The sequence below is a fragment of the Phalacrocorax carbo genome, chromosome 11, assembly GCF_963921805.1.
Source record: "Phalacrocorax carbo chromosome 11, bPhaCar2.1, whole genome shotgun sequence".
Lineage (NCBI taxonomy): Eukaryota > Metazoa > Chordata > Aves > Suliformes > Phalacrocoracidae > Phalacrocorax > Phalacrocorax carbo.
Genome location: NC_087523.1, coordinates 3,262,045 through 3,289,621, shown reverse-complemented (window position 1 = coordinate 3,289,621; position 27,577 = coordinate 3,262,045). Strand labels below are relative to the sequence as shown.

At 40.0% G+C, this 27,577-nt stretch overlaps 1 protein-coding gene across 4 annotated transcripts in view; it reads right to left on the bottom strand.

Annotated features, from left to right (window-relative positions):
* Positions 1 to 7,608, bottom strand: part of LOC104049411 (connector enhancer of kinase suppressor of ras 2) — a 211,052-nt gene extending 203,444 nt beyond the window's left edge. For all 4 annotated transcript variants that reach the window (XM_064462860.1, XM_064462859.1, XM_064462862.1 and 1 more), the window contains exon 1: positions 7,545 to 7,608. In XM_064462860.1, the coding sequence (XP_064318930.1) occupies positions 7,545 to 7,608 (64 nt within the window). The remainder of the gene's footprint in view (positions 1 to 7,544) is intronic.
* Between the last annotated feature and the right edge of the window lie 19,969 nt (positions 7,609 to 27,577).

Here is a 27,577-nt window from a genome sequence, read left to right as displayed (position 1 = left end):
CGTCCGTCTGACCTATAGCATCCATTTAGGAGACTACCTTGAGGACAGACCCGCAAAGCACACAACTGCCTTCCCACTGCTTTTGAGATGTAGGAACTGGAACAGAACTTTGCTTAGCACTTCACCATCTAGCCAGTGTTTTTCTGGCATACACTAAAATTCTATTCCTACTACATTTTTTTGCAGTGTAATGTTTCTAAAACTGCTTTCCAACTTAGGTTGCCAGAAATACTGTAACAGTGAGATGTTCTGCTGTTTTTCTAAGAAATATACATTTTATAAACTTGGAAAAGTAACTCTGAGGTGTTACACACAGAGTTCTCAATGCTATGGTACATGTGTTGGTGTCATTCCTGCCAAAGCAAGATAAAATTTAGAATCAGGAATTAGGAGGGCAAGAAAGTGCCGTCAGGATCATGTCTAGGAAGAGACCATGAAAGTATATTATTGCTCAGCAGGATCCAGTGTCTTTGTAGTTTCTTGACACACAGTGACTCATTTAACATGATCTGAAAATGTCATCCAGTGGATCCAATTTATTCTGAATTTTTCTTTCTAGTATAATACATTGTGAAATAATGGAGATCTGGAGAAGGTTGATCTCTTCTGAATTTGCATTGCCACTGTGTTCTCCCCACAGTGGTCAGAACTGGAAGGAAGTTGGGGATGTTGCATCATGTGTCTCAAGAACATATGGTAAGGTTACAAGATACAGCAATGCATGACAACTGTGTCTGGCTGCCTATAGTAAGGTTCAAGACAATAAAATAAATTCTTTACCTAATGACCTGGAAGATTCGTTACGCTTGATAAATGTGACTTGAGAGACATTCATTCAGCTCAGGCTTTCCTCTGCAAGCAGAATTACATTTATTTAAAAGGTCTGAATGTATCTGTGTTATAGATAGGGAAATTTTAGAACATATCCCTGAATCTCCAGATAATGAATATAGACCATTAAATTGCTAAATGTTGCTGGAATCTTTTATGGAGATAGTGCGAATCCGGTCGGTTCTTGGAAGATTTATAGACCTGGTTTTAATTGGTCTTCAAAAAGGTCCTAGTGAAAATGAGGTCATAGTGATAGGGATGCAGAAATACCTTGGCCAAATAATTTCCATAGAATATTACAGCTAGCCTTGATATATGGAGGTCTTTGTACAACACTACTCGGCTTGTAGGTCAGCCTGCCATGACACTAAACATGGCTGTGCTATTACTGGGAAGGCAGAAAATGGAGTAACGGACTCCAAACAAAACTCCAACAAAACGGCAAAGTGTTTTGTTGTCTGTCCAGGCTTCCAGTGGTGCACAGGTTGAATTAAAAGTGATGACAGTTACAGCCTTGTGGGTACTGGGCCTTAGTTTTCCTGCCAGTCTCCTGACCTCTGTATATCTTAACCTCTCAGTCTGAAAGGACTGGGGCTTTTGTAAAGTGTTAGTAAAAAATGAGTATATATTTGTTTCTGATGCTGAAATTCTGATTAATACTATGTCTTCTGCTCTCAGAAGCAGAAGTTTCTGTTAGCCTCTTATAAAATATAACATCAAGGTTTTTGAACTTTAGTCATTTGGAACAGAGTACTGATTTGATTTTGAATACTTTGTCTCTGACTTGGTTTTGCTAGGCTTTCACTGGAGTTAAGTATTTTTCCTGCTTTGCCTAAACATTACACATATACCTTTATCACTTACAATTCATAGTCAGTATTGACTGCATCTGCTTTCATTTTCCATGTGTACTGTAGGTGATAACAAAAACATGACCTGCTTGCCAGGTCTTTTGGCCAGTAACTTTTATAAATACTGATTCTTAGTGATATGCATATATTTTAGAAGAAAATGAGAATTAAAAAGAATTTAAAGAAAATCAAGTCAATGGAAGATAAATTTAAAAATTAAAGAGAATAAAGAAAAATCCACTGTATCCTCATATCACGTTTATTTGTCATGAGAGAGCAAGACCTGTGTGCTGGACTTCCTTTCCAAAAGACAATGAGCTGAGATCTTGAACTTTTAGATTACTGTTTGTGTATGATTTTTTGGTATTCTCTCCTAACCAAGTTGTAGTTGCCCCCAAACCCAGTCTTCTCACTCACATGAGTTCTCAGAGTATTTGAAATGCAGATTCATCCCAGGCGTCTACCTATGTCTGCGGCTAGGACAGCCTTCTCACACAGGTATTCTGGAAAATATAAACCATAAAACATACAGAGGGAAACTAGAGCTATCATCTTTTTGGGACCGCTTCATGTGTTTCAAAGATGAGTGTCATATACATGCTAGAAACCATCCCAAGATCTTGTCTGAACTGGCAGAAGCCTTGAGAAGACATTAGGCCATTCTGCTGGGGACCGGTTGGGTACATAAACTCTTCCAGAGGGATGTTTGTCTAAGCTCTTCTTAGCTGTGTTCAAAACCTCCTACCAAGGAAATGGCCAAAGCTGCCCAGACAGCTTATTTCAATACTTAACTGTGCCTATTACTGGGAACCTGCTTCTTGAAATCTGATCTCAACCACTTATATTGCAAAGTAGTCAACTTTGAGGTGTGCTCTTCTGACCCTTTTAAAGCAATTCATTTACAACATTCAGCAGATGAATTGTCACCAAAGTTTATTACTAAAAAGTATTACAGACTGAACCTCATAAGAGGAATCAGTAAGGAATTGCAAACACTTCTGAGTCAGTGACTTCCTAGCGACAATTGGGATTGTGGTACTACTGGAGCACAGTAATCCAAGCGGGAGCCACACCAGTGAATTGTTTCAGTTCTGAAACTGGTGAGAGTAGAAGGAAAATGATGAAACCTTTACTTTAGAACTGCTTGAAATTTCTACGTTAATTCCGAGGGCATCTCTGTGGCTCTCAGTTCTCTTCCAAACCTATTTGTCTTCAGAAAGAACTGAGAAGATGTTACAAAAGTTACATTTTTCTAATTAGATACGACCTGGTTTATCTACTCAAGTTTCAAATTGCATCTTGAGAAGTCAAGTTCTTGCGTTGCGGGATTCTAAGGTCGTGAAGGGGGATCAAGAAAGCCAAGTATCATCCAGCTCAGTGCCTATAAGGCTGCTTTTGCAGTAGTTCATAATATTTAGCAGTGTCTCCAGTACGCTCTTAAGATCTTACATATTACGCTCTGTAAACAGAGGAGACTCCCTGGTTCTGACATATTGCTACAGAACAGGTAGTGATCTAATGAAAAGCACAAGAAGACGGAGAAGGGGTTTGCCGGAGCCCTGCGTGATACGAATGCTAACAAGTCCACTCACGTCATCAGCTTCCCTGCTCTCAGCTCCCCCATCCCTCCCTTCCTTTCTCTTTCATGAGCCAGCTTGAAATCAGGGAATTACATGCTAAGGAAAACCCTTCAGCTAAACATATAATTATTCTGCACAGGATCAGTGCAGCACAGTTAATCAGTTTACCAACTGAATTAATTTTTATTTTTTCATGTCTGCATCTCCTGTTGAGAGTGGAGAAATTCTAGATTTAAAGGGGAAAAACGGGCTGCAGTTGTGAAATGAGTATCTGAAGCCGAGCATTCATTATGAGAGAAACCTCCACTGCAGGCTGTTTTGGCATACAAACCTTACTGTCAGTCCCCAGGACTTTGAATAACTGACTCCAGGTGGAGTTATTACTTATGGGTACTTAAGAAATAACTAGCTTCCTATTTTAATTTTCAACTGTTTAATAACATTCCATTCTCTGAAAGTCACAGCTTATTTCATTGCATTGTATTTCCTTTCATTGTTTTGAAAAGTTAGTATTTATTTGGACAGAGGTGTCACTTCACTGTAAATGAGTTCACATTTTAAATTACCTACTTGTAAACTGCTTCGCTTAGGAAGTGCAAAATCTTCAATGCTGTTATTTGTAGAAGTACAGAGAATACCTTTTAGGTTCTACTTACAATGAAAACGCAAAGCATCATGCTTTTATTAAGTGCAAGTAAGAGTCAGGAGTAAGACATCATACTTCCCCTCTGCCCCATGAGCCCCCAGATTCTGTACAGGATTACCTTCCACAGTGCATGCACGCACACTAAAACAGATGGCCTTTGGTTTAGGAGGGCTCACTCTGACGATGTGTTTGCAACTGCAAAGTCTCACAGTAAGTGCGGGGGGTCCTGGGCCAAAAAGCATTCAAAGTCTCCAGGAAGAAGCATTACAGATGTAAATACTGAAGTGTAGTTTCTCATTCACTCACATTAGTATGTTAAAAATCAAAGGTAAAACTGACCAAGTTTGAAAACTACTCTGATTCTTAATGTACTTTTAAGCTTTATGGGTAATATTTGTTTTCCAACAATGCCACAATGGAATTTGAGCAAGGCAAAGTTCTTTCTCTTAAAGTACCTTTTGGGTCCATAGTTCATATGCCCAGGAAAACATTTAAGTTAGGTAAGAAGTGGGTACCTGCCAGGAGTAATACTTGCTCATTTCCTGAACTAAAACCACTTAGAGAAATTTACAATTTTGGAAAATTTGGAAAAAAAAAAAGAATAGTGACTTAAAACTCTTGTTAAAATTGTTTTCACAATTAATGTTTTCTGCTTCTTTGAAAACTTGCTTTGTACTCACAGTGCCTTCCTCTGTGGATTTGCTAAACTTTACAAAATATTTTTGTATAAAGACAATTTCTTTACCACAACGGTATCTAGAGTCTTAACTTCTAGATCCTCTACAAGCCTCCAGAATCAATTTCTAAAGACTTGCGTGGCATTTTCTGGTTGTCCACACCAGCAGATGCCGTTCCCAAGTTGAATTCCAGTTGAATGTGTCCCTGAGAAAGGAACTGTGGATAAATACAAGATGCCAACTTGTCACAATAATGTTCCTTAAAGCCTACCAATTGTTACTGTTTTGGCAAGTAACATTTCCTTAAGGAAAAGCACAGAAGGGCGTCTCCTCTTGGTCGGGGCTTAGGGTACAGCTCCTTCTGATAACAGCACACTGTAACCAGGACGCACTCTGGGGGCCCAGGTCTTGAACTATTAACGTGATTTTTGTGGCTTTCTTCCATCTTCTCTTCAATTACTTGATCTTGCTGGTACTTACTGCTAGTTAATTTCAAAGCCTGTACTTTGCTAACAGTTTTTAAAGGTACGTTATGATAGCTTAAATAATTATGATAAATTCAAGCTAAAAGGACATATTACTATAATTTCCCTATGAAATATAATTTACAATCTTTACAAATAAAACTAATTGACTACATGCTTTTAAGCCAAAAAAAGGTATATTACACTTGCAATATTTGCTATATTGTTTATTAACATGTTGCTTTCTGTAGCAAAGATAATATTCCACATTCGTAGTGTGGTAATTTTTCTAAAATGCCTTTACCATATCTTTTAATGCTGTCAAAGTGTACCTTTCAGTACAGAAGACATACGTAAAAGCTATCTTATCACTTGAATATTATTACCCATGCAGACCTTCAATCTCTAAAGCATTAATAGCTGTGTAGCAGAATGACTATTGCTAATGGAGCTGACAGATGGAATATATGAAAATTACAGGTAAACAGTGGCAACAATTGGGCAATTTCTGTAAAGTAAGGGATTTACAAGTAGTTTTAAACTGATTTTGGTATGCTTCCATTTCTGTCTGTTAGGTCTTTTCTTCGGCTACAGCTGAAGTATGCATTCATAAGGGTAAACAGCGGCATGAAAAAGGGGCTTGTAATACTAGCATTGTAAAAGTGGACGAATGTGCCACTTCACTGTTTGTGGATCGGTAGCATCCATGTTACCAAGGAAAATACCTATCTGTGAATACTTCAATGTTCACTGCATTATACTTATTTATGCCTAAGGCCAGAGGCACACAACTAACAATACTGCCTACTCCAGACGTCCCTACGGATGCAGCATTCAGTCTTTGTATAGATATTTAACTGTCAGGCAACTCCATACATTTAAAAACCTTTTGTTTGCATGACCTTCTTTCTTCCCATGGCATGCACTGCACATGTTATGGAATAATGTTACCCAAGATGCAATTAGTTTACATCAAAAAGGATTAAAAAGTAGGAGAAGTATTTTTAAATTTAGCAACAAGTATTATACACACTTTGGCATTTAATTCACATTATAATTCAAGTAATGAATTAAAATAGCATCATGATCTGGCCACTTTTTACATCTTCTATGCACCGAAAATAAAGGCGCGGATCAGAAAACTCTCCTCTGCATGTACATTAGGAATTGATTTCAAGTAATGACACTGGAGTATGGGAATCAATCCTATATCTGATGGTTTCGGGATCCATCCCAATGACCTGCTTAAGACTTCCCAATTAACCTGAGTTCACAAACACCTGAGAAACAATCTACATACATTCCCTTAGATTGCATTAGCTTCATAATAACTGTGTGCTTGTAAAAGAACAGTTTGCTCATAACTGTAATGTATCTGATGAGCACATAAGCAGCCCAATTTCAGTTAATTATGGGGACGTATCTCAGCCAAACGAAATCAAAACCATTCCCTTAATAATGACAACACTTTGAAAGCTTTAAGGATGTTACAGTGGGCATCCAATTCAACCCTCCAATAAGTTCAGTAATCACATTACAGAAATTACTTCCATGAGTAATGGACAAATAAAATTTGCACCTCTTCTCCTTATATAATGGATAACCCTCGTAGTAGAAATTATTTGTCTCTAAGGCAGACAGCTCATCAGAAGCAATGTATAACAACACTAATGCATCCTACTGTGGAAATGCATTTTACCTCGCTCCGGGGAAATTTAAAACACTTGTCATCACAAACAATTCTTCAGCCTCCCATCCAACCCAAGCTGTTTGCAGCACAGCCGAGCATTGTAAGGCAAAACATGTCACAGCTTATGGCTGTGCTGTGAAACTGCGAATGTGCTGGGAAATCATCATTCCTGTCAAGTTATCGGGAAGAGTTTCCCCAGCGAAGCCGTGCTCAGCCCTGTGCGTTCCCCCTGCGTGCCCCACGCACGGCACGGGCTGCACTGTCCACAGTACCGGCGACAGACGGGGACGCGGGTGCATTACACACACCAGCGGCACGAGCAAGAGCAGCTGGGAAGCCTGAACGAATCAGGACCTGTCACTAAAGGAGCAGAATTCCTCAGTCCAGTCACTGGCACCTTATGCTCCTTGTGGTACCCTAAACTACACACAAGTGCTGCACAGCCACTGCATCAGATCACCTGATATGAGCAAAACAGACCTAATCAGGGCAAATTTAAAGCAACCAAACATAATAACATTACACTGTGCAATGCATAATGGAGCCATGAGACACAAACACTTTATGCCTGCTTTTACCAACAAATGCATTTGATCCCTACTCAGTTCTCAGCAGAAATTCCAACAACATGCTGCACAGCTTAAACAGCCTCTCTCCTCAGTCGTGTCTTGAAAAACTACTGTGCAAAGCAGCACACAGATGATTAAAACTGAATAAACTCTTCCCAAAACAATGAACACAAGAGCAGATATGTAAACTGCCAGGATCCAAAGTACAGACAATACATGGCAATAAATGATCATACCTTTCATCCAATCCACTACCTGCTTGGGCGTCCACTTGCTAATAGGTTCCATAACGAGAGCCATCATCAGATCACTTTATCATTCACACCAAAATCAGAAAAAGGAGAGAAAAAATGTCTCAGAGCATGGCTGGGCTAAGAGAGCTGTAGGATTTTACAGTGCAGTCCAAAGAGAAGATGATGCTTTGTCCCTCCAGGTTTCTCCTGCACTGATTCAGTAATGTATAAAATTACACTGCTTGATCAGCTCTGGCACCTCCCCCACTGCACACAGCCTGCAACACACTGGAGCACGGAGCCAGGAAATGGTGCAGTACGTATAGACTTACTTACAAAAGCCTCTACCCAGTGATCTACTTATTAGACTGGCACAAATATAAAATTATATTACACAGAGAGCAATTCAAGCTGGAGCTGTTCCAGACACTGAGTTTTAAGGACCTTTATTCCAACAAGCTCTGGGATCTTCATCAGGGAAAATATCACTACTGTAACTTGATAGCAGATTGTCTTGGCTTCATTGTGAATATGCTGACTGTCACTCAGTTTAAAGAGAAGATAGAAATATCAGAATATCACTTGGCATCTGGCAAAATGCTGAGCATCTCCATCTTTACAATGCAAAATGTTGCTGGAGTCTTACACTATATAATCTTGTAATTCAGAATGTCAAACACAGTATAAAAAGTCTTACCCAAGAAAAAACTGTTGCAAGAAAACTCTTTTATCTGGCCACATGCAGAGCAAATATATTTCCTCCTATGAGCTCCTCATTTTATAGTGGAAGTATGACAGCATCAGTCAATTTTTACTACTACAGCACTTTAATATAGACAAGCATAGCAAGTATTTTGATTCAAAGCACTGGGACCATCAGTCAATCTCTCCCTTTTGTTAGGGAGAAACAGAATGTCTTAAATATTCCTAATACTGAAGTTTACTACCCTTCTACAAGATGAAGGTGAAACATTTTAACGTGACATGCCGAATGGCGCTTTTTGGACCCTTTTGTGACTCTTGGCACCTCATGCAGCACGGGTTCTGCATCATGCGGTTGAAGAGGTGCGTGTGTTCTGTTTGATCCATTGTCTGAGATATGCAGCCCCGCTATTTTATTTTAGGGGGAGAAACTCAGATTCCAGACAAAAAGACAGAACAAAGCAGTTCCACCTCTCTTTTCAGTAATCTTTCATCTGTGCCTTTTCTGCCTGCACTGCTCCAAGTTCCACCAGCACATTAGGGTAAGAAGATGATATTCTTACCCTGCCTCCCTCACTCCACCAGAGCTGCGTTCATTTACCCGGGCTGAGATCCATCCTTTTTATCTCATGTGGGGGAACTTTATATGCGAATGGAATATTTATGCTATACCTTTTCAGGGTTCTTCTTTAAGTCTATATAGAAAAGGATGCAGGCAGGCATCCTTCCCTCCCCCCCCCAAAATGTGTCCAAAGAGATGTACCATTCTCAGTTCAGTGATGCACTCCATCCTTTTTTATTTTTCTTTTGCTTTGGGAAGTAGTGTGATTAGTATTCTATGATGTATTTTGACTGCTCAGAGCACAGATCTCCTTTACAAAAGGATTCACATCAATTCTCCTTCAAGAAGGCTGTTTCCAGCTGAACAGCATGTCAGCTTCCTCTATGAGTTCTGGGAGACCACTTTCAGTAGCTTTAGTTGTAAATAGCTGTTTACCATGGACATAACAATGGCAAAGATTTCAAATACACAATAATTCTCTTTTTAGGCAATAGTGGTCTAGAATTGAGATAGAATAAATATTTCTGTTAGCTATTGGAAACTGTACAAGCTACTTGTTTTGAGGCTACGCTTTCTTAAAATTGTTTTCACAAAATGATCACCTCTTGTAAATTCTTTAAGTTCAATACAAGTACGGAAGAATCTGAGATAAGCTATGCTGTGTATGAATTTAGTATTTGGACACAATTACATGAAATAATCTTCAGTTGTGATTGTTTGGACTATTTCTCTAATTTCTGTAATTTGACAGACGTTCTGTCAATGTCCTTTTGTCTCACATTTCCTGCCCGTGCTTGACTGGGCAGACTATTTTTTTATATTTTGACATATTTTTGTAAGAGGACAGATCCTGAATTCAAACCCTATCAGTGTCAGCGGGCATACTTCCCTTCATTTTAATTGTCCTTGGATGACAAAAGTAGCTTAAAACTATTACTTTGGAATCAGTACTTCCATTTTCAGAATGAGAACTTTTAAAAAACTTTTTGATGTCCTGTTACTGAGGCTCCTCACCACAAAGATGGTTTGCATTTTCGTTTATTCATACTCTTATTCACCACCAGGGTGCTGGTTCTGGCAGTAACTATAATTTATCTGAAAGATCTTGACTATTAGATAATCTCCTGTGGTTTTCTTTATTATTACTAGTCACTGTTCATCCATATTTTGGGATTTTACAACCTTCTGGGCAACAGTCTATGTTTTGTACTACTTCTTGGAAGAAATATTTAAAGTTGTTAAAAACGGTAACTCTGTTTCTCTCCTTGAGCAGATGATTTATTCAGCTTCATTTTCCGTTGCATGGATTGGTGCGCATAGCCGTAGTGTGTCACGAATCATTCTACACCCAGACAAATGGTCCTTTCACTTATCTCATGGGTATGTTCATCGTAGCAGTCCATGGAAGATCATGCTTGGGTATTTCCTCTGCTTCTTTGCTTTGATATTTCAAGATAGATTTATTTCTCACACACTGTCATATAAGAATATCACAGGAACGTGGAAGCCGTGTCTAGATCAGAAGAGGAACCTGTGGCTGACCACAGTAATGGACACAACTCAGCAATAGCTGAGCCCAAATGTAGTTGAGACGCATTCAGACTATTTCTGCAGCTGCAGTTCAAGTCAGTGCATAGCACTTTTTAATATAGGCAGTCCAGTATGCCAGCTGAGGTAATGACTCTAAAATGAGTAATCGTGGAATAAGCCACCCATTGCACTGAGCTACCGTCCTTATTACTGACGTGGTTCTAAACATAGCTGTGCTAGGGTTCAAACACCTCGCTTACAGTTATTGTCAGCTATGGGTCACTGTAGTAAAATCAAGTTTGAAAAGACACTAAACAAGGAACTTTTTCAAAAAATAAGCAAACCTGTGTAACCCCTAAAGCTATTCCATGTGTTTTTCTGTCTGTTTATTGCAAGGCATCTTCCTAGATCTATCCCCAAATCTACCTTGCATTGCTTCCTAACACCGACATAAAAGAAATAATGCATTCCCATGATTATGTTTTTCTTCCGGGCTGAATATAGCAAGCCAACAGAAAATAAGATCAAGGACCATCTTTCTCACTATTATTCTATCTAGGTCATGTAAATGAGAAATACTTTCTGACTGAACTCTGCATAGGCACTGGAGCAAAGTAAGGCATTTGGAACAGTGAAAGGAAACAGACCTTTCACTATATGATGTAGTGTTGTTGTCAAAGGCCTATATAAGATAATCTGGGAATTACAGGCCATAATCACTGCTATCATCTTTGACAGCGAAGGCCTAAGGCTGAACAGACTGGTTGGAAGGTTTAGAGTCCCTCCTTCTTAGCAATATTGCTGGTAGTTCTTTAGCTTTTGAGCACTGCCTGGTATCTCTGGGATTACTAATTAAACCATCATTCTCTGTATTTTCATGGGCACTGTGGGAGGCAGTTAAATGTTCTTGTGTATTTCATGGCCAGTGATAACTTTCCAATTAATGATTATGCTCAAACCTGTTAACATAGTTAGTGTAACACTAGAGCAATTTCTTGCAGTTTTCATTTGGTAACAATTATTCTCATATTCTTTGATGAAGAAATAACCTGCATGTTGTGAAATAAGTCTTTTATAAGCAGGTTAGTTTTAGAAAATCTTGTCATTGCATTTGATAGCCATTATGGAAAACATAAGCATGCAGTTTCAGGTTAAATAAGTCATGAATGCCCTGGAAAAGCAGTATGTAATGTTAGGACATCTATTATTTATATTATTAATGGAAATATAAGTAGAATCTCTAAGGAAATGACCGCTGAACTTGTGGTTGTCATGAAAGTTTTTTATAGTGTAACAGTCGCGTATTATACAGCTGCTCTTTGTGGAAAAGAACATTTTTTAAAAAAAACAATGTAGCTAAATTATTAGTTTTGATTGGTTCTGTTCTAAACTGGACTCTTTCTGCGTGATTAAAGAGATGCTTTCACAGCATCTCTTTGCATTGTCACTCTCAAGACTCTTGTGGTTCTGATGGAGGGCAAGAAAACTGCCTTTGGTGAATCTGTACGATTGGAATAAAGCTTGTGCTACCCGGAGCAAAAACCCCAGTTCACATTTGCCATAAGGACCAACGGACATTCCTATTTAATCACAAACCTTCGCCTTACTTAGCGCCGAGTTTGCAAGCTGAAGGGCTGGGTTTCGGCTGTCCTCCCCTACCTCCAGCGGGGCTGGAGCAGGCCTGCCGCGGCCCGTACAGCGGCTGTAAGGGAAGGGCAAGCCTGGGGGTGCCCGGGGAGGCCGGGGCCGCCCGCAGCCAGGCCTGCAGGCACCGAGCAGCGGCGGCCGGCGGCGCAGAGCGCCACCTGGCGGCCCGGCGGCCGCGGAGCGCCGCCATCCGCAGCCCGCCGCCGGGGGCGCGCAGGGCTCCGCGGGGGCGCGCGGGGTACCGCCGCCGGCGGGGCTGTTCCGCGGCCTTGAGGCGGCGGCGGCGGCGGCGGCGGCGGGCGGGATCCCTTCCCTGGGGTTGGGGCTCCCAAAGCCAGGCCTCTTTGCCTTATAAACCAGGAAGGAAGCGGTTAATTTCCACTGCTGCCGTCCCCTGGTACCCTGGTTCGGGTGGGGGTTTTCCATAGGAACCCACCAAAGTCTCCGCTATTCTGTCAGAGGTACTGTATTAATACTCCGGTTTTCACCCGGGGCTTCATTAGAAATTTATATTTTTCACACTCTATTAGGTGATATAACTGCTTTATTAATGTGCGTTAGTGATAATACATGATATCTTACATTAATTTGGTATTAAAACACCCTTAACAAATGGTTTGGAAATCAGGGCTAACATTGCAAAAATGCAAGAAATATTCAGTTTTTCAAGATTATAGAGAAATTATGTTGGTTTGTGCAGTGCTTTTTCTTAGTATATTTTAGCGTTCAAAAAAAGCTGTTCAAGCATCTCTTGAGATTGAAGTCCTCCATTTAGCCACAAAACACATCTAGTACGGACAGAGGCAGTGCAAATTTAATCCGGTCTTGCCACTACTTGTATCAGAACTTAATCTGGGTGGTTTTTTTTAGAAGTTGTCCTTTAGTATGTTAAAATTCCTCGACATCAGTAGTGGTTTATATAAGATGGATTCTCTAGATTACATATCTCTAGGGAAAAAAAATTATAACTTTTTGCAGCTATATTCAGAGTTTGAAATGTACCCTAAGTGTGTTGATATCAACGGTATCTTAAACAGTAAAAAAAAAAAGTTAACATAAAGCATATAGTCCTCCTCTAATAGAAATCCACTGACTTCAGTGGAGACAGTGAAGTTACAACAGGAATATCTTTTTTCCGTAGAAGATGAACTAGGTGTAGCTTTGACAACGGCTGTAAATGTTTTTCTGAGCCGAGAATACTGAAATGTTTTCACGTTAAGGGAAAGGGGATGGTCTGTTTTTAGTCTGCTTGCTAATATCACCAACATGTTTGCAGTCTTCCAGACAGCTCCAAATAAGAGAGCCCGCTCAAACCTGTGTATCACTGTGACAAACTTCAAAGCAAAGCTACAAGAAGAAAGTACCTTGAAGAAGTGCCTGTCAAACATGCTTCTCCCCAGCCAAGGGAAAGGATGATTTCATACAGAGACTTGTACCACCAGAACTAGACGCAGCTTCCTCCCTGTGGAAGAGTAAACTTTGTGAGGATATGGATGTTTGTTTGGGTAAGACTTAACTTTTAGCTGCTGAAAAACAGAGAGGATTGTTAATACAGGCGCCCCATCTGCATAAGTGATCTCTTCAGCTCACCATCATCAGTTTGGTAAACAGGGGAACAGTGCAGAAAGATCTGTCGTTACCAATTCTTCTGCACAGAATTCCTCCAGGAACAACTATAAAGTCCTGCTAAATCCAGAATTGACTGGACAGTGTAACTAAATTAAGGAGAAACAGGAAAATATCTTGCAGCAAGTCTATTTGAGTTTCACATGCACCTTGTTACCTTCAGAGGGGATCCAGTTGCACTGGGCAGACAATTCTACACTCAGAACGTATTCACTCAATTCAGTTTTCCAAAACATAGGGCTTATAGTATCCACAGCCACAGGGTCAAGGTGAGAATTTCTGAAGGCAAAACTGGACATTCTCTTTCTAAAATATGTTCCAACTTAACAGAAATTGTCAGTGCGATGCCAAAATCATTATGTGTGTCTCAATGGCCTGTATTATGTAGGTATTATATAGATCAGCCTACATTTTTGTAACTCCTCTTTTTGGCCCTAACATCTTTGCATTTATGAATTTTAAAATTTGAGCAGCTGTTAACACTAGCTTCTTTTCTTCTAAGAAAACAAAATATTAGAACATTTTTTACTACAATATGTTTCATTTCCTGTCAATATATCCATATTCGTTTATATACAATATAATTTATATTTGCCTTTCCCCTTCTTCTAGTAAATAAATGGAAAATATTTATTTGATAAAAACAGAAAAAGTGTTCAATATACTTCCTCTGCAAGAATCATATAACCACTTACAAGCAATAAACCATCTGCTTCTCACTACATTAGATAAACCATACTACTTTGAAAAAAACCAGTAATAATGGGAAACTTGACAACAGTAATAAAACTTCCAAACTATTGATACCATATTCCCTCGTTACTCATTATTTGCTGGCTGGAAAGTTGGCTCTGAAACAAAATTGCCTGTTGATTTTCCTAATGCATTCAGGGAACCTGGTCTGTATATTCTGTGTAACATTTATTGTTCGAAGAAAACAGACCAGCAACGTTGCAAATGGGACTTGTTTTGCCATTGAGGGATGCTCACTGTGGTGGTAGAGGAGAGACAAGCTCAAGTTCAAGCGTCCAGGAGAGCACGGGAGTGTAATCCAGGCAGTGATCTAGAGGAGTACCCCACTGAGAAATGGCATTTTATTCTTTTGCGCGTCACCATCATCTTCTCCATCATCCCATGGCAGGATTTGCCTTACAGAAATATTAGAACATGGGCTTAAATATTAAAAGAGTAGTTTTGCCTTGCAGAGATATCTGACGGGGTCACTCAGGATGTGCTGGCAAGGAGAATGCCAGATTCACAAAATCACAACAATTATTATTATGCCGTCTTCATTTTTCTGTGTGATTCTCGGTCCAAGCTTGTCTTTCCTGTTGCCAAGTGACTGGTGACGGGCAAAGCTTTTCTTGAAGGCATTCTCAAGATGGTTTTTTCTTTATCTTAGCATCTCTGCAAAGCCCTGCTATTATTAGGTCTTTCTAATGCCTTGGTTAAAACCTCAGAGATTATGCTCCTACTTTATACTCCAACAGCCTCTTCATTCATGATGTTTAGTTAGACTAAATATTTGCTGGGAGGACTGGCTGTGCAGTGACTACAGACATTCCCAGCGCGTGACTGGAGCCAAATTTTTGTTGCCTTAATATTGTGAACAGAAAAAAAGATATAATAACCTGAAAGCTAGAAAAAGAAAATTCATGTAGGCCGCTGATGCCTGCCAGACTAACCTAACATCAAAAGATTCGCTGCAGCTGTCACCGTGTTTACTCCAGAGAATTTAATACGTGAAGCTTCCTATACTGCCCTTGATTCTGTGAATGACTGGTGGATGAAACTCCGGGTTTAAATGCAGAGCTGGAAGTTTTTGATCCTCTCTATAGTAATACACTGACACAAGTAAACACAAAAGAAGGATGCAGAATGAAAAGGTCTCTTCCCTTCAGCTTGTCTCCCCAAATTAACTTGCTCTGACGTTTAAAGAGGCCAAGAAGATGATGGTGATACGTTCTGTCATGTTTGCCACTACACCCCAGCAGCATGCTCTTTACTGTTAACCAGGAGCCTCTGCATTAGCAACCAGTTTTCCTCCTGTAATTCACTTGTCAGGACTCTTCCTTTGCTCTTTCCATTCCATACAGCTCTGCCCTCTCTTACATGCAATGGTCGCTTAGGAAGCAAACAATATCGTGTTTTCCTTTTCTCTTAAAAATGCACTTGGACAATTTGAAACCATTTTAGATGGTGACAATACATGCTCTGATCAAGCAGAGGTAGACATAAACTAATTACCAAGAACCGGAAAGCTCTGTAGCTGTGTTTTAGGGTCAGCTTTCATTTTTCTCTCACACTCCTGCAGTCACAGATTGCATGAGCTCAGCTCCAAAAGAAAGACCTGCCTCCCAGAAGCCTTGTTTATACCAATAGCTGTTAGAACCCCCCTGCCATCTGCAGCTCCTCCTCCCGGCCCACGGCGTTTCCTCCCTTCTGTCAGGTCTCTTGACAGCTCTGCAGCCAGACGTCGTCCTTTTGTTCCCTGTGAGAGGACAGTCTCGACAATACGTCCTTCAGCCAACAAAGACCATCCACAGCCCTGGTGCTAAAATTTGGGAGTAGTCTTTTGTTCTTGCCTTGATTCAAGGGTCTTCAACAGTTACATCAATTCTTCAAATGCTCTCTAGTTTCTGATGATATCCAGACTACTGAGTGTTTCCTTAGGACCTGTGTCCTCCAAGGCCTTATAAGAGCTTTTATTTTTTTTCAGGTCTCTGTGAGGAGTCTGTCTTCTCTTTCACAGACCCTTCAGAGTAAGAGAAACCTGCATTTTTAGAGCTTCTCTTAATGGGGCTTGTGTTTTGCCTATAAGAATGATTAGGAATGCTCCCAAATGGCTGCAAGTATCAAAAAGCCAATCCTAAAAAAGGAGCCAAGACACGTTTAACACAGATGACCATGACTGAGCCTTGCCCTTGGAGTCCCACAACGTGTCTGTCAGCAATTCCCCATGTCACTGAGTTTTACTATTTTTGTTCCTCAAGTTTCTGTCAGTTTCCCAGTTGAATTCAGTCCACCAGCTGCAGTACATCTCTGAAGGAAGACATCTCCTGCAGTTCGAGCTGTTGTGTTTTTGTTTTTAAGTTCAGTGCAGTAGCAGCAGCAGCAGACATTTTTGGCTACAAAACCTCTCAGTAGGTGGTTAACTCTGTGAACCAGTGCTGTGAAAATGTGAGACAGACAAGGAACCTGTTAAGAACTTGACCCTTATTTCGCGGTCCCTGTAGGCAAGGTCCTGTGCCTTCTGTCTGGAAAAGCTCAATGATTTTAGTGACTATTTCATTCTATTTTCAGAGTGGATTCAGCTTCCAGTCCTCATGCCTTCTTGGGTCTGCTTTTTATTATTAGGGAGATTGAAATAAACCATCATAAATGTAGCTCAAAAACTTCTCCCTAGGTGTAGCTGAGCCCAGGGCTCCCACTGCTTGACTCAGCTCATATTCCGCCTCCTCGCTCACTTTGAACTTGGTGCCAATTTCCTCTTTTATTTGGGACAGGTGATGCGAGTCCGGAGACAGCGCTGCAGCACACAAGCAGCCGCAGCACCAGAGAGGGGTAAGAGGGGCCGGCTGAAGGCAATGTCGCTCACACCTGCAGCACCAAGCTCATTTAAATAAAAATCGAAGCTGTATATTCCACTATTATCTCGCTTTTCATCATAGTTCCTCCAAGGCTTATCTCAGGATAATAAGTTTTTATCATATAAGCTACCCATTTAACATCTTCTTAGCTCTTTGGTGAAGGGGAGTAACTGTACAGCTGTCTTAAATTAATTTGAAAGAATTAGAAAAAATATTGATTTCATTCCTCTGTCTTTAAAAATATTAATACTAGTTCCATCTATTATTTATAAATTCATTTTGCATTCTAAACTAAAACACACACCATTGCTTATGTTTAATCCTGCCTGCACATTTTTCTGGTGTGCCACAGAAAAGTGCCACATCCTCAACATTTCTGCATCGTATCTTTTTAATAAACATCTGCATTTCTACAGTCATGTTTCTTTTTCCGAAAGTTCTTGCACCTTTTGTATAGCTCCCCAATTTTGTTGTATCGCTGCTTCCTCACACCACATCATGAAACTTAGCAGAACATTTTTCATGTTAATTGAATGTTCTGCCCATATATACAGATATTTATAAGCTCCTAGGGGAAAAGCTGTTTCAGTGTTTTTTCACAGCACAATTAATTTTCATATTTGTCCTTTTTCACAGAAAATGGTAGGATAAAAAACAGTTTGGGCGGAAAGCTTCATTGGAAGTTTTTTTCCCTAAAATTCTGAATTACATGATTTCACACTCAAATGAAAATATGTATCATTCTGAGCCATGAAAAAGTGACAGAAAAAAGATTAATTTTAAAATACATTAGTTTATTGCAAATAACCATGTAAATGGGTTGCTAATACATCTTTGATGAACTTTTCTAGTAGGACATTGTCCTGTTTGTAATTCTAATACACACACTCAACTGTAAAAGTTAATTCTTTTGCTACTAAAATACCACTGGCATCAAAACTTCCCAGAAACTGTGGCTCACTTTTTTGCTCTCTTTCCAGTTTGATCTCAAGAAAAAGGGATCCTTTGGTAATTTTATAACTTCATAGTTTCCCATTTGCTTTACTTTTGTCTCCATAGGCTCCAAGTTTCTTTGCAAATCTTGCTTTATTCAAGCACTTTATTCAAGTTATCTGGAGGACATTTAACCTGGGCTTCTTTCACGTTCATTCAAATGCTCAAATAAATTTTTTGGAAAGAGTTATCAGGGACAGGTTTTACAATTCTAGTAAGAATCCTTTGTTTCAATTCCAGATCTCCAAATAAAACACAACTAAAATGTCCAAAAAGAACGCTTCAGATTTAAAACTTAATTTCAAATCAGTATATATGCAAAAGTGAGGTGTTTTTCTGGAGAGGCTCCTTGGCAGTACTTCAGTCCATGGTCTCAATAGCTGAAGTCACCCTGCTGCAAAAAGAAAGAAGTCTTGGAGAGCTAGTGGTTGGAGTTGCCTAATGAATAGGAAAACTTTATATGGCAATTCTGTCAGTGCAATTATTTTTGTAATTGCACTGAATATTAACTATGAATTTTATCTAAAAGCTGTCCATGTAGTTTAAATAGATAATTTGGAGGCTGGAAGCCTGGTTTTCTATCTAAATTTTTAAACCTTTTTTTTTTTGTGGGCCATGGATACAAGTGTAAGTGGCTACTGAGGACATTTTCAACACTGACAGCTAAGCAAAGATATTTGAATATTTTGGTTTCAGACACTTGCCCAGCTGGCGCAGTGCTGTAGGACGCAGTGTCTGCCTTGAAGAATCTGAAAAGGTCACTGGCTGGCCACCCAGCTGGTGCCTGGTTTTTCCAGGCACATGATCTGACTTTAATGTACTGTTTTGCCACTATTTGTCACAGAAAAGATTTCAAAACTAGAGTACTGTATTCTGGTTAAAGGACATTTTCTAAAAATATCAAACCAAGCTTATTTTCCAAAGACTTTCTCATCTCCACTCTTACCATGCCAGCACAGGCAAGCTCTATTCTCCTGTTATTTAAATGAGTAAGCCATTTGGTTCAACTCCTTCATTTAAGAATAATTTGAAACTTTTCAGCATTTAAGAATAATTTGAAACATAATACATTTTGTAAATATAAAATAAGATTGCAAGTACTCCACGCACATGTAGTGTGGCTTACAAGAACAGTCTTGTGATCTCTTCCCTAAACTGAAGGGGTCTTTTGGCAACCAGCAGTGATCCCGTCATATTGTTAGCTGAGAGAAGAGTTTTGCCTTTTCATACCAAATCCAGATTTGTATTGTTGATTAGATTTGGACGTGTCACTGCTTGCACAGGCCGTGACCCTGCTGGTTGAGATAGCATTTTCAAATTCTTATCACAAATGTATGTCTTGGATAGTAAAACGTTCCTCAGGCAAATAAGTATTTTATGCTGAAAATAAGCATTCCCCTTTGTACAATTTTAGCTGTATCAAGTTAATAGCTCTAAAATATGACTTGATTTTAATCTCAGTTTCCATGCACCACTTTGCCAGGGTAGCACCTAGAAAGCGATGCAAACTCAGGACAAGCTTTCACGGCCTCACACCAGCTTACCCAGTGCCTGAGTTTACTAAGTCTGAGAGTTCGCCACTTCAACTACCGAGAGAAAAGTGTTTTAACGGAAGCACAAGGCTCAACATTTGCCAGGGCCATCTCTGCAGCGTACTGACATGACGGGGAGAGGATTGGGGTTAGAAAATAACACAGAATTAAATTTCCATTTTCTAGAACTCAGGTCTTCACCCTTTATGGGCCTCTTGTGCCAGTCTTGTGGTTAAAAACTAGTAACTGCTATTTGAGGATTCCTTCCTAATCAGTTGTGTCTCTTCTCTTACAGTCATTTCAGCTGGATCATGTTTCCTAGTTGGTTTAGGAAAATAATATTAAAAATTATCATAATAAAGTTACTTGTATGTCTATGAAGAGTTTTGTTGCCTGGAGTAAAAAGTCCTTCGGGCTCATGACTTCCCCTTTTCTTCCTACAGGCATAAAATGATGGGCTGTGTCAATCAGAATGTATTAACACCACTTAAGCAAAGCTTAAGGGCCTGGTTTGACTTGGAAAGTGGGTATGCTAATTAGCTTAAATTTTGCACGGATTTGACTCAATAGGAACAACTTGACATTTAGTTTGAAAGGTCTAAATGTTTCTGTAGAGTTCAGATAACAATATTGCTGGTAAGATATTCCTTTTTTTCCTTTCCCAAATGACGCTACAAGTACAAAAAGTTCATTTGCAAATGTTTACCTAAAATAAAATGACTTACATGAAGGCCTATCAATGCAGCTGACACAGATCCTGATTAAGTCAGATCTCTGGCAATAGTCTGCCACAGAAGTCGGGCTATTTGCTTTTCTTGAATCCTCCCTGGCTTTAGATGCTTTCAAATCTTTTCTAATCCTTGCTGAAGGGCATAGCTAATTAACCTGGGAACGGTGCTACGCTACTGCTTTTGCAAACTACAATGACATACCTGCACAATATTGAACTGTGTCTGTAGATATATCAAGTAGCTCAGGGAAAAATATGTTTGCGGTGTGGCACAAAGCCACCTTTCTCTCCCCTTTCTAAGACATACAAAGGATATCTCTCTGACTGCACAGCATCAGAGACATGCCGTGTGCTGGGTTGTACCTACAACATCTGACTGATGACACGCTTTATACTTCCAGAGCACATTAGTTCTTCAAGACATCCATCGGCCTGTTTCATTGCCCTGTTTTCCCTTAGCAAATAAAGCGATATTTGGCATCTCCTTTGTAGTCCAGTTTTCACACTGCTGTTAAAAAGCAGTGCTTTGAAGTACTGCTTCCTCTGAAATTGTAGAAGTACGATATTGTGTGGACCACTGCTTCACTCTCAGTTTTTTTAAGTCCCAGAGTTAGAAACTGATTAGTTAATGGAGCTTAAGCTCCATGGCTTGCAGCATGCTGCTCCCTTTCATTAGCTGTGAATCCAAGATAAACACAGTGATTTAGGTCCGCTAAGCAAATCCATCAGCTACGTAGCATGACAGGTTGCTGCTGCTTTTGCTTTTGGATCTTTACAGGCTGCTAACAGCTACTATTTTTTCCCCACATTATATAAAAAAGCTTGTTTTAATATGATGTGTTAGGGCACAGTGGAGGCAGCTGCTTCCTGGGGGCCAGGAGTAATGGGTGCTCCCCACTGGGCAGGGTCTCACAGCCAGGACCGAGGTGCCCCAGCAGGCTGGCAGGGGGTCCTGGCTTATGGGGTTGGGAGGAGAAAGACTTCAGAAAGACAAGAGTATGTAAGTCCATCTGCTCTTTCCAGGTCCCACTGCACCTCTTCTGATTCAAATTGTTAATTTCAGTGATTTTTTTGAGTCATTGCGGGTGAGCTAAGACACCCTCATCAATCAGCACTATCCATTTATCCATATACGTACGCACATTTGTTGGGTGCTTATTTACAAATACACATTTGTTTGAGTTTTCTATTGGTATTTTTAGAGGAAACCAAGTGCCAAGCTGACAAACTGGCAGGAGATCATAAGCGTTGGTGGTGCAGGCCTCCCTCTGACTCAAAATTATTGCATTTGAGCATATGCTGGAAGGGCGACATACTCCAAACGACAGGTGTCGGCTTCATTTAAGAGAGTGGCCGGACCACACGTGTCGCTGGGCATGGTGCTACAGAGGAAGCAGTTTACGCATCATTCTCCACATATCTGCATATCTGCATGTCCCAGTGTATATTTTGCAGTTTTGTATTTATTTAGGAAAAGTCAGTTTTCAGGACAAAGCATATGGCAAATAAGATTCTCTTTAATGCAATGCAGAGTTGCCCAGTTTTTATTCACCACCAAGTAAAAGAACACAACTCACACCATGGCTGACACTGACATATCCACTAATGTAATGCTGCTGGGTTGTACGTACAGCCATTCCAAGTAATATAAAATATTCTCCTAAAATATATCTGATAATAAAAAGGACATATTAATGAGATTATTGAAACACAAAGCCTTAAATAGGGAATTAATTTTGAAGTTTACTGGTGCTTTTCTGATCTTTAATTCTATTAACTGCATGGAAAAGAATAAGGTGGAATGAGAATGAGTGATGAAGAATTGTATTGGATGAAGCAACCGGATTCCTAAGACTTTAGGGAGAAAATGGATCAAAATGTTGATGTGAGTGTAAAATATATTATTATTTTATAATGAAATGTATGAAATACTGATTTTTCATTGGAAAATACAGAGGTCAAAATTAGTTATTGATACTGATGAGCACTGGTGATTAATATTAATTAAGGTTTCATGGCTGGAAATTCCCTGGACAGCAATACGCTGATAGAGTCAGGAAACTCAGACTCCCACAGCTCATCTTTGGTGCATTAAAACATGATAAACACAGAATTTCTATCATCTAAAACACTGATGGCTTGAAGTACAAATGAGTGGATCACTCTACACGTGAGTTGCCCCTGTTCTTTAATGCAGAACGTCTATTGTCAGCCATTGTCGGGGCCAGGATATTAGGCTAAAAAGGTGTTGATAGGATCCAGCACATCTGTCCTGTGTTCCCGTATTCTTATCTTGCTTTAAAAAGGAGAAAACTCTCTTTCTGCACCCAATGCTGCTTTCAAGTGCATTGCCGCGGCAGCATTGCCTTATGATAACGAGCATGGGTGACAGCGGCTGGGCCAGTATCTAAGAAAGATTTGGCATCCTGTCTTAACTCAAAGGAGATAAAAGGCCATTTTCCAGATATGGTTGTTCAAGAAGAAGCATCTATTAGGAACCCAGCAGTGCAAACTCTATTGCCAGTAGATAGATGCAGCGACTGGGAAAAGTATATAACCTCCCCCTCCTCCTAAAAAATCTTCCCTTTAATGTTACATCAGTCTATTTTATCTGGACTGAGATTAAACAAGATTCTATGTATGGAGGAAGTAAAACAGATTGGAAACAATAATGTAATCCTACATTAGGATTTCATTTAAAGAAATTGGTTAAACAAATAGTGATTAATACAAAAGCGCCTGCAAAGCTTTGAAATGGCTGTCTTCTTTCACGAAAGAACAAGTAATTTGCTTTTAAACAAATTCCTCTGTATGTAGATAAAATAAAATAGCAGGGTTAGCGTAGAGGAAAAATTATTTGGCATCAAACCATCAATACTTCAATTTTATTGTTATCTCAAAGGCAGAGATGGAAGATTACTTTGTAAACATATTTCTTAATAGGATAATTTTCTAATGAGTGATAGCAGTTTGTGGCAAGATTTAATCTTACACAGTCTTTTTGCAAAATATATGTGATCCTCTGGGAGTGAACAAAGTAGGATATTTCATCTACAGAAGACAACAGCTCTCCCCCAAGGAGGACACATCACCTGATACGCTTGGTGTCGTGGTTTGGCCCTGGTCGGCAGCCACGCACCACACAGCCGCTCGCTCACCCTCCTCCCACCCCGTGGTGGGATGGCGGAGAGAATTGGGGGAAAAAGTAAAACCCATGGGTTGAGATAAAGACAGTTTAATAGGACAGCAAAGGAGGAGAAAATAATAATAATGATAAAAAGACATACAAAATTGATGCACAATGCAATTGCTCACCACCTGCTGATCGACACCCAGCCAGTCCCCGAGCGGTGATCGCCACCCCCTTGCCAATTCCCCCGTTAATATACTGGGCATGACATCATAGGGCATGGAAGAGTGCTTTGGCCAGTTTGGGTCAGCTGTCCTGGCCGTGCCCTCTCCCCTCCTGGCTTCTCGTGCACCTGGCAGAGCATGGGAAGCTGAAAAGCCCTTGACTTAGTGTAAGCACTGCTTGGCAACAACTAAACCATCAGTGTGTTATCGACGTTATTCGCATCCTGAATCCAAACCACAGCACTGCATCAGCTCCTAGGAAGAAGATTAACTCTGTCCCAGCTGAAACCAGGACACTTGGTCTTACAAAACCTCAGGAATCATGCTGTGCTTTTAGAAATATTCACAAAAGAATATATTTTGTGAAATAGTAAAGGATGAAGACGTGTTTTACTATAGACCAGAAGAAAAAACCAAATTCCTGCTATTCCCATGTTAAAAAAAAAAAGTAAACTGAGGAACTAACAGTTCAGGAATGCAGCTGATTTTCCACTTCCAAAATATCAAGAGGCATATGAGTGTGACATACAGCCAGATTTCTGAGATGGCAGACAGTGGAGTTAATCGTGATACTGAACAAAAGGTGAGGAAGAATTTAAAAACTTTGATTTTGCAGCCTAAAAATTTGAAGTCAGTGGCGCTCTTTCACAGTGTGGAACACGTGCTTTGTGGGACAGTTGTGGTGTAGCTGCATTAGAAATCCCAGGATTATGCAGGAAAGGCTGCAGCTCTTTGCCTTCTCTTGAATTCCCACCTGCAAACTGATAGATGGATCCATCGAGCATGGATGGAAACTGTCCCTATGATTTCCTTATCTTCTTAGATTTGGTAGTGCCAGAACTGGCGTTTTTAGCAGATCTTGCGCTTTTAGAAACATGTGAAGGTCATGTGAAGGATACGGGTTTAGCAAGAGGACTGAAGGGCTCATAGTGGGGTTGATGTTGTTTTAGTAGTTCCATGCTTTCCTTTCGGGAAGTCATTATAGTAAACAGGTTTACCATTTGCTCTTCTACTTCAAAAAAAGATTTCCTCTGAATCCCTCAGATTTTCACCCTTCTTCAACATGAATGTGGAGCTACTGAGGAACATGACATGCTTCGTACTGCAATATTATTTGTATACTTGATCTCATGGCTTTTGTCTTCATCTTTGTTTTTATGATACTGTATCTTTTCAAATCAAATCTAGTCTATATTCTATCATTTCATTTCTTTCCCTTGCTTTGGCTTGCTGTGGCTGGGGAGAAGTTAGCTTGACTAAAGCAAACAAAATAACAGAACCAGGGAGAAACACTTGAAGAAACTGCTGGATGACAGAGATTTCCTTTATTCTCAAGGACTAAGAGCAACCATTGTGCTTATCCTGTTTTTGGAGGAAAAAAGCCCACATTTCAGGCCCTTTCAGGCCAGGCAGGGGTACAGAAAACTGGTGAGGAGCCAGTGACAAGGGGGATAGGCACGAGCTTCAGTGGACAGGCAACAGAGGTGCAGACCCACAGTTAGAAAAGGAGCAGAGGAATGTGTGCTTGTGGGAGACCTGAGCAAACAGGCAAACCTTCTGAATCCCTGGAGAAATACCAATCAAGCAAAAGGAAAGCACTGCCTAACCTAATAAATGCTTTGAAGATTCCAACCAAACGATTTCTCAGTTGATTTTCCAAAAAGTCATGGGAAATATAATTGCTTGTGCATCGCCTTTAGGTGAATCACCTTAACAGCTGAATCGGGGCTTGTAGTGCGGTGTTAAATTCCCGAGAGAGGGGCCATACAGATTTGCAGGCCATTTATTCTGATACTTGCTATCACAAATAGACGTCTGCATGAGTGAGATGGGAGCCGTACCCGTCTGATTTTGTTCGATGCGTCTCTAGATTGGCCTCGTGATCCTTCAAGTAGTAGAAGGAAAATTGTGAGAATTATAAGGTAGGAAAACTGGAATGGAGCAAGTTTCTATAATGTTCTGAAAAGCAGTAAAACTCTGAAGAGTTCACTCAAACTGAAAATGTATAGTTGCGTCCTGGCCTGTGTAGCCAAGAAGCGGAGGCATCCAACGGAAACCGAACGGCTTCAAAAAGATTTACTGGTTGTGGAGTATACATTTCTATTACTTTAGAAAATAAATACCCCTCCTTTCAGGAAGTCTGTAGTAATGAAGTCTGAAGCAGCAGACTGGTGGACTCTGTACAACAGGCACCACCGTCCAGAAGAATATGGGATTAATTTGTAAAGGCTTCTAAGAACAGATCAATTGCATAGGCAGAAAAAAAATGATGGGTTCCCTGCCTGGTTCTTTGCTCCCTCCTGTCTTTACTGGTTTTTGTTTTCATTGTTATTTTAAAAATATTTTAGCTTTTTTTTTTTTACTGTAAAACTCTCTGTGCTAGGAATATTAATGGGTGGAAGAGAAATATTCGGTAATTATCTCCCTCTTTTATTTTTTTTGTTTTTGATGTATAGCATTTTTATGTGTTCCACAAGTTCATAATTTTCATGGCTCACCATAAGAAAAATTCTCAAAGGTAATAAAAATAAAAGGAAACAGCATTCCTGATTTTCATAAAAATATGCCAAGAATATTGACTTATTTCCTAAGAAATAAAAAAGTGGAGCAAATCCCTAAAATATATACCCAGCCAGGCTCTTTTGCATATTTTTTTTTTGACAAGCACCGGCTGTTTGTTACATACCAGCATAAGGGACATATTTGCTGATTCTGTTTATGGGGGCTTTGTTTATGCACTGGGTGAGCATTAACAACTAATTTTAATTAATGTGGCAAAACCAAGTGCAAAGAAGATGGAAAATGTGTAAATCTCGTAAGACCCCTAATTTTGGCTGTGTTCTTGGATGCGCAAAAGGTGCCACACGGAATTTTCCATATTAAAATTTTTACTAAGGTTTACACACTGTAATCCTTTCTCCATCACTATTTCACAAGGAACCTCCTGATTTAGCAGATATTTAATTAAACCCTTGTGCGTCCCAATCTTTAGCATGTCTTTACAACCTTCCCGTAAAACAGTCAAATATCACTGTTGTCATTTGAAGTGTTCATCAAGCAGGAAACTGTGAAAGAGCAGGCAACGAAACCAAAGGGCTCACTTTTCGGAGCAACTTATAGCTGTGCAAAGCCAATGGCGTCGATATGAAAAGAACGGCATACGTGTTTTGACGGAACATGTACATGAATAACAGGCAACTTGCATTTTGCCAGAATAAATCACGTCAAACCGTTCTAACTTTCCTCCATGACAGAGTAACAAGCCTTGCAGAGATATGAAAGAGTCTTGACTTGAGCAAAGCTTTTGGCATGGCCAGGCACGGTGTTCCTGTAGTGAAACAAGCCTCAGAACTGACTGAGGAACTCCGCTCAGATGAAGGGAGCAAGCGGGGGTTTTGCTGTGGTCAGCCTTGAGCCTGAGGTTTAACAGATCTCTTCTGAGGGCTTCACTTAGCGAAGATTCAGGAGGAATGTTAGCAAAATTTTCCTAATGGGAGGATGTTCAAGCACTAGAATAACTGTGCGGTTCTCAATATTGGATTCTTCCATTCATTTTCCCAAGCACAAGTTCGACACTGTTCTTTTTGGGAATAAGGGGACAGATTCAATGGCAAGATGAGGTCCCTTCAATGCCTCACAGCAACGCAGTAGGCAAATTACTCATCTGAGATCAGGAAGCATCGCGCCAAATTGCAACACAAATTGCTGGTGAGACATTCTTGTGCACCTTTCCACCCCGCTTTCACCCCTCCCTGAGACACTGCTGACTC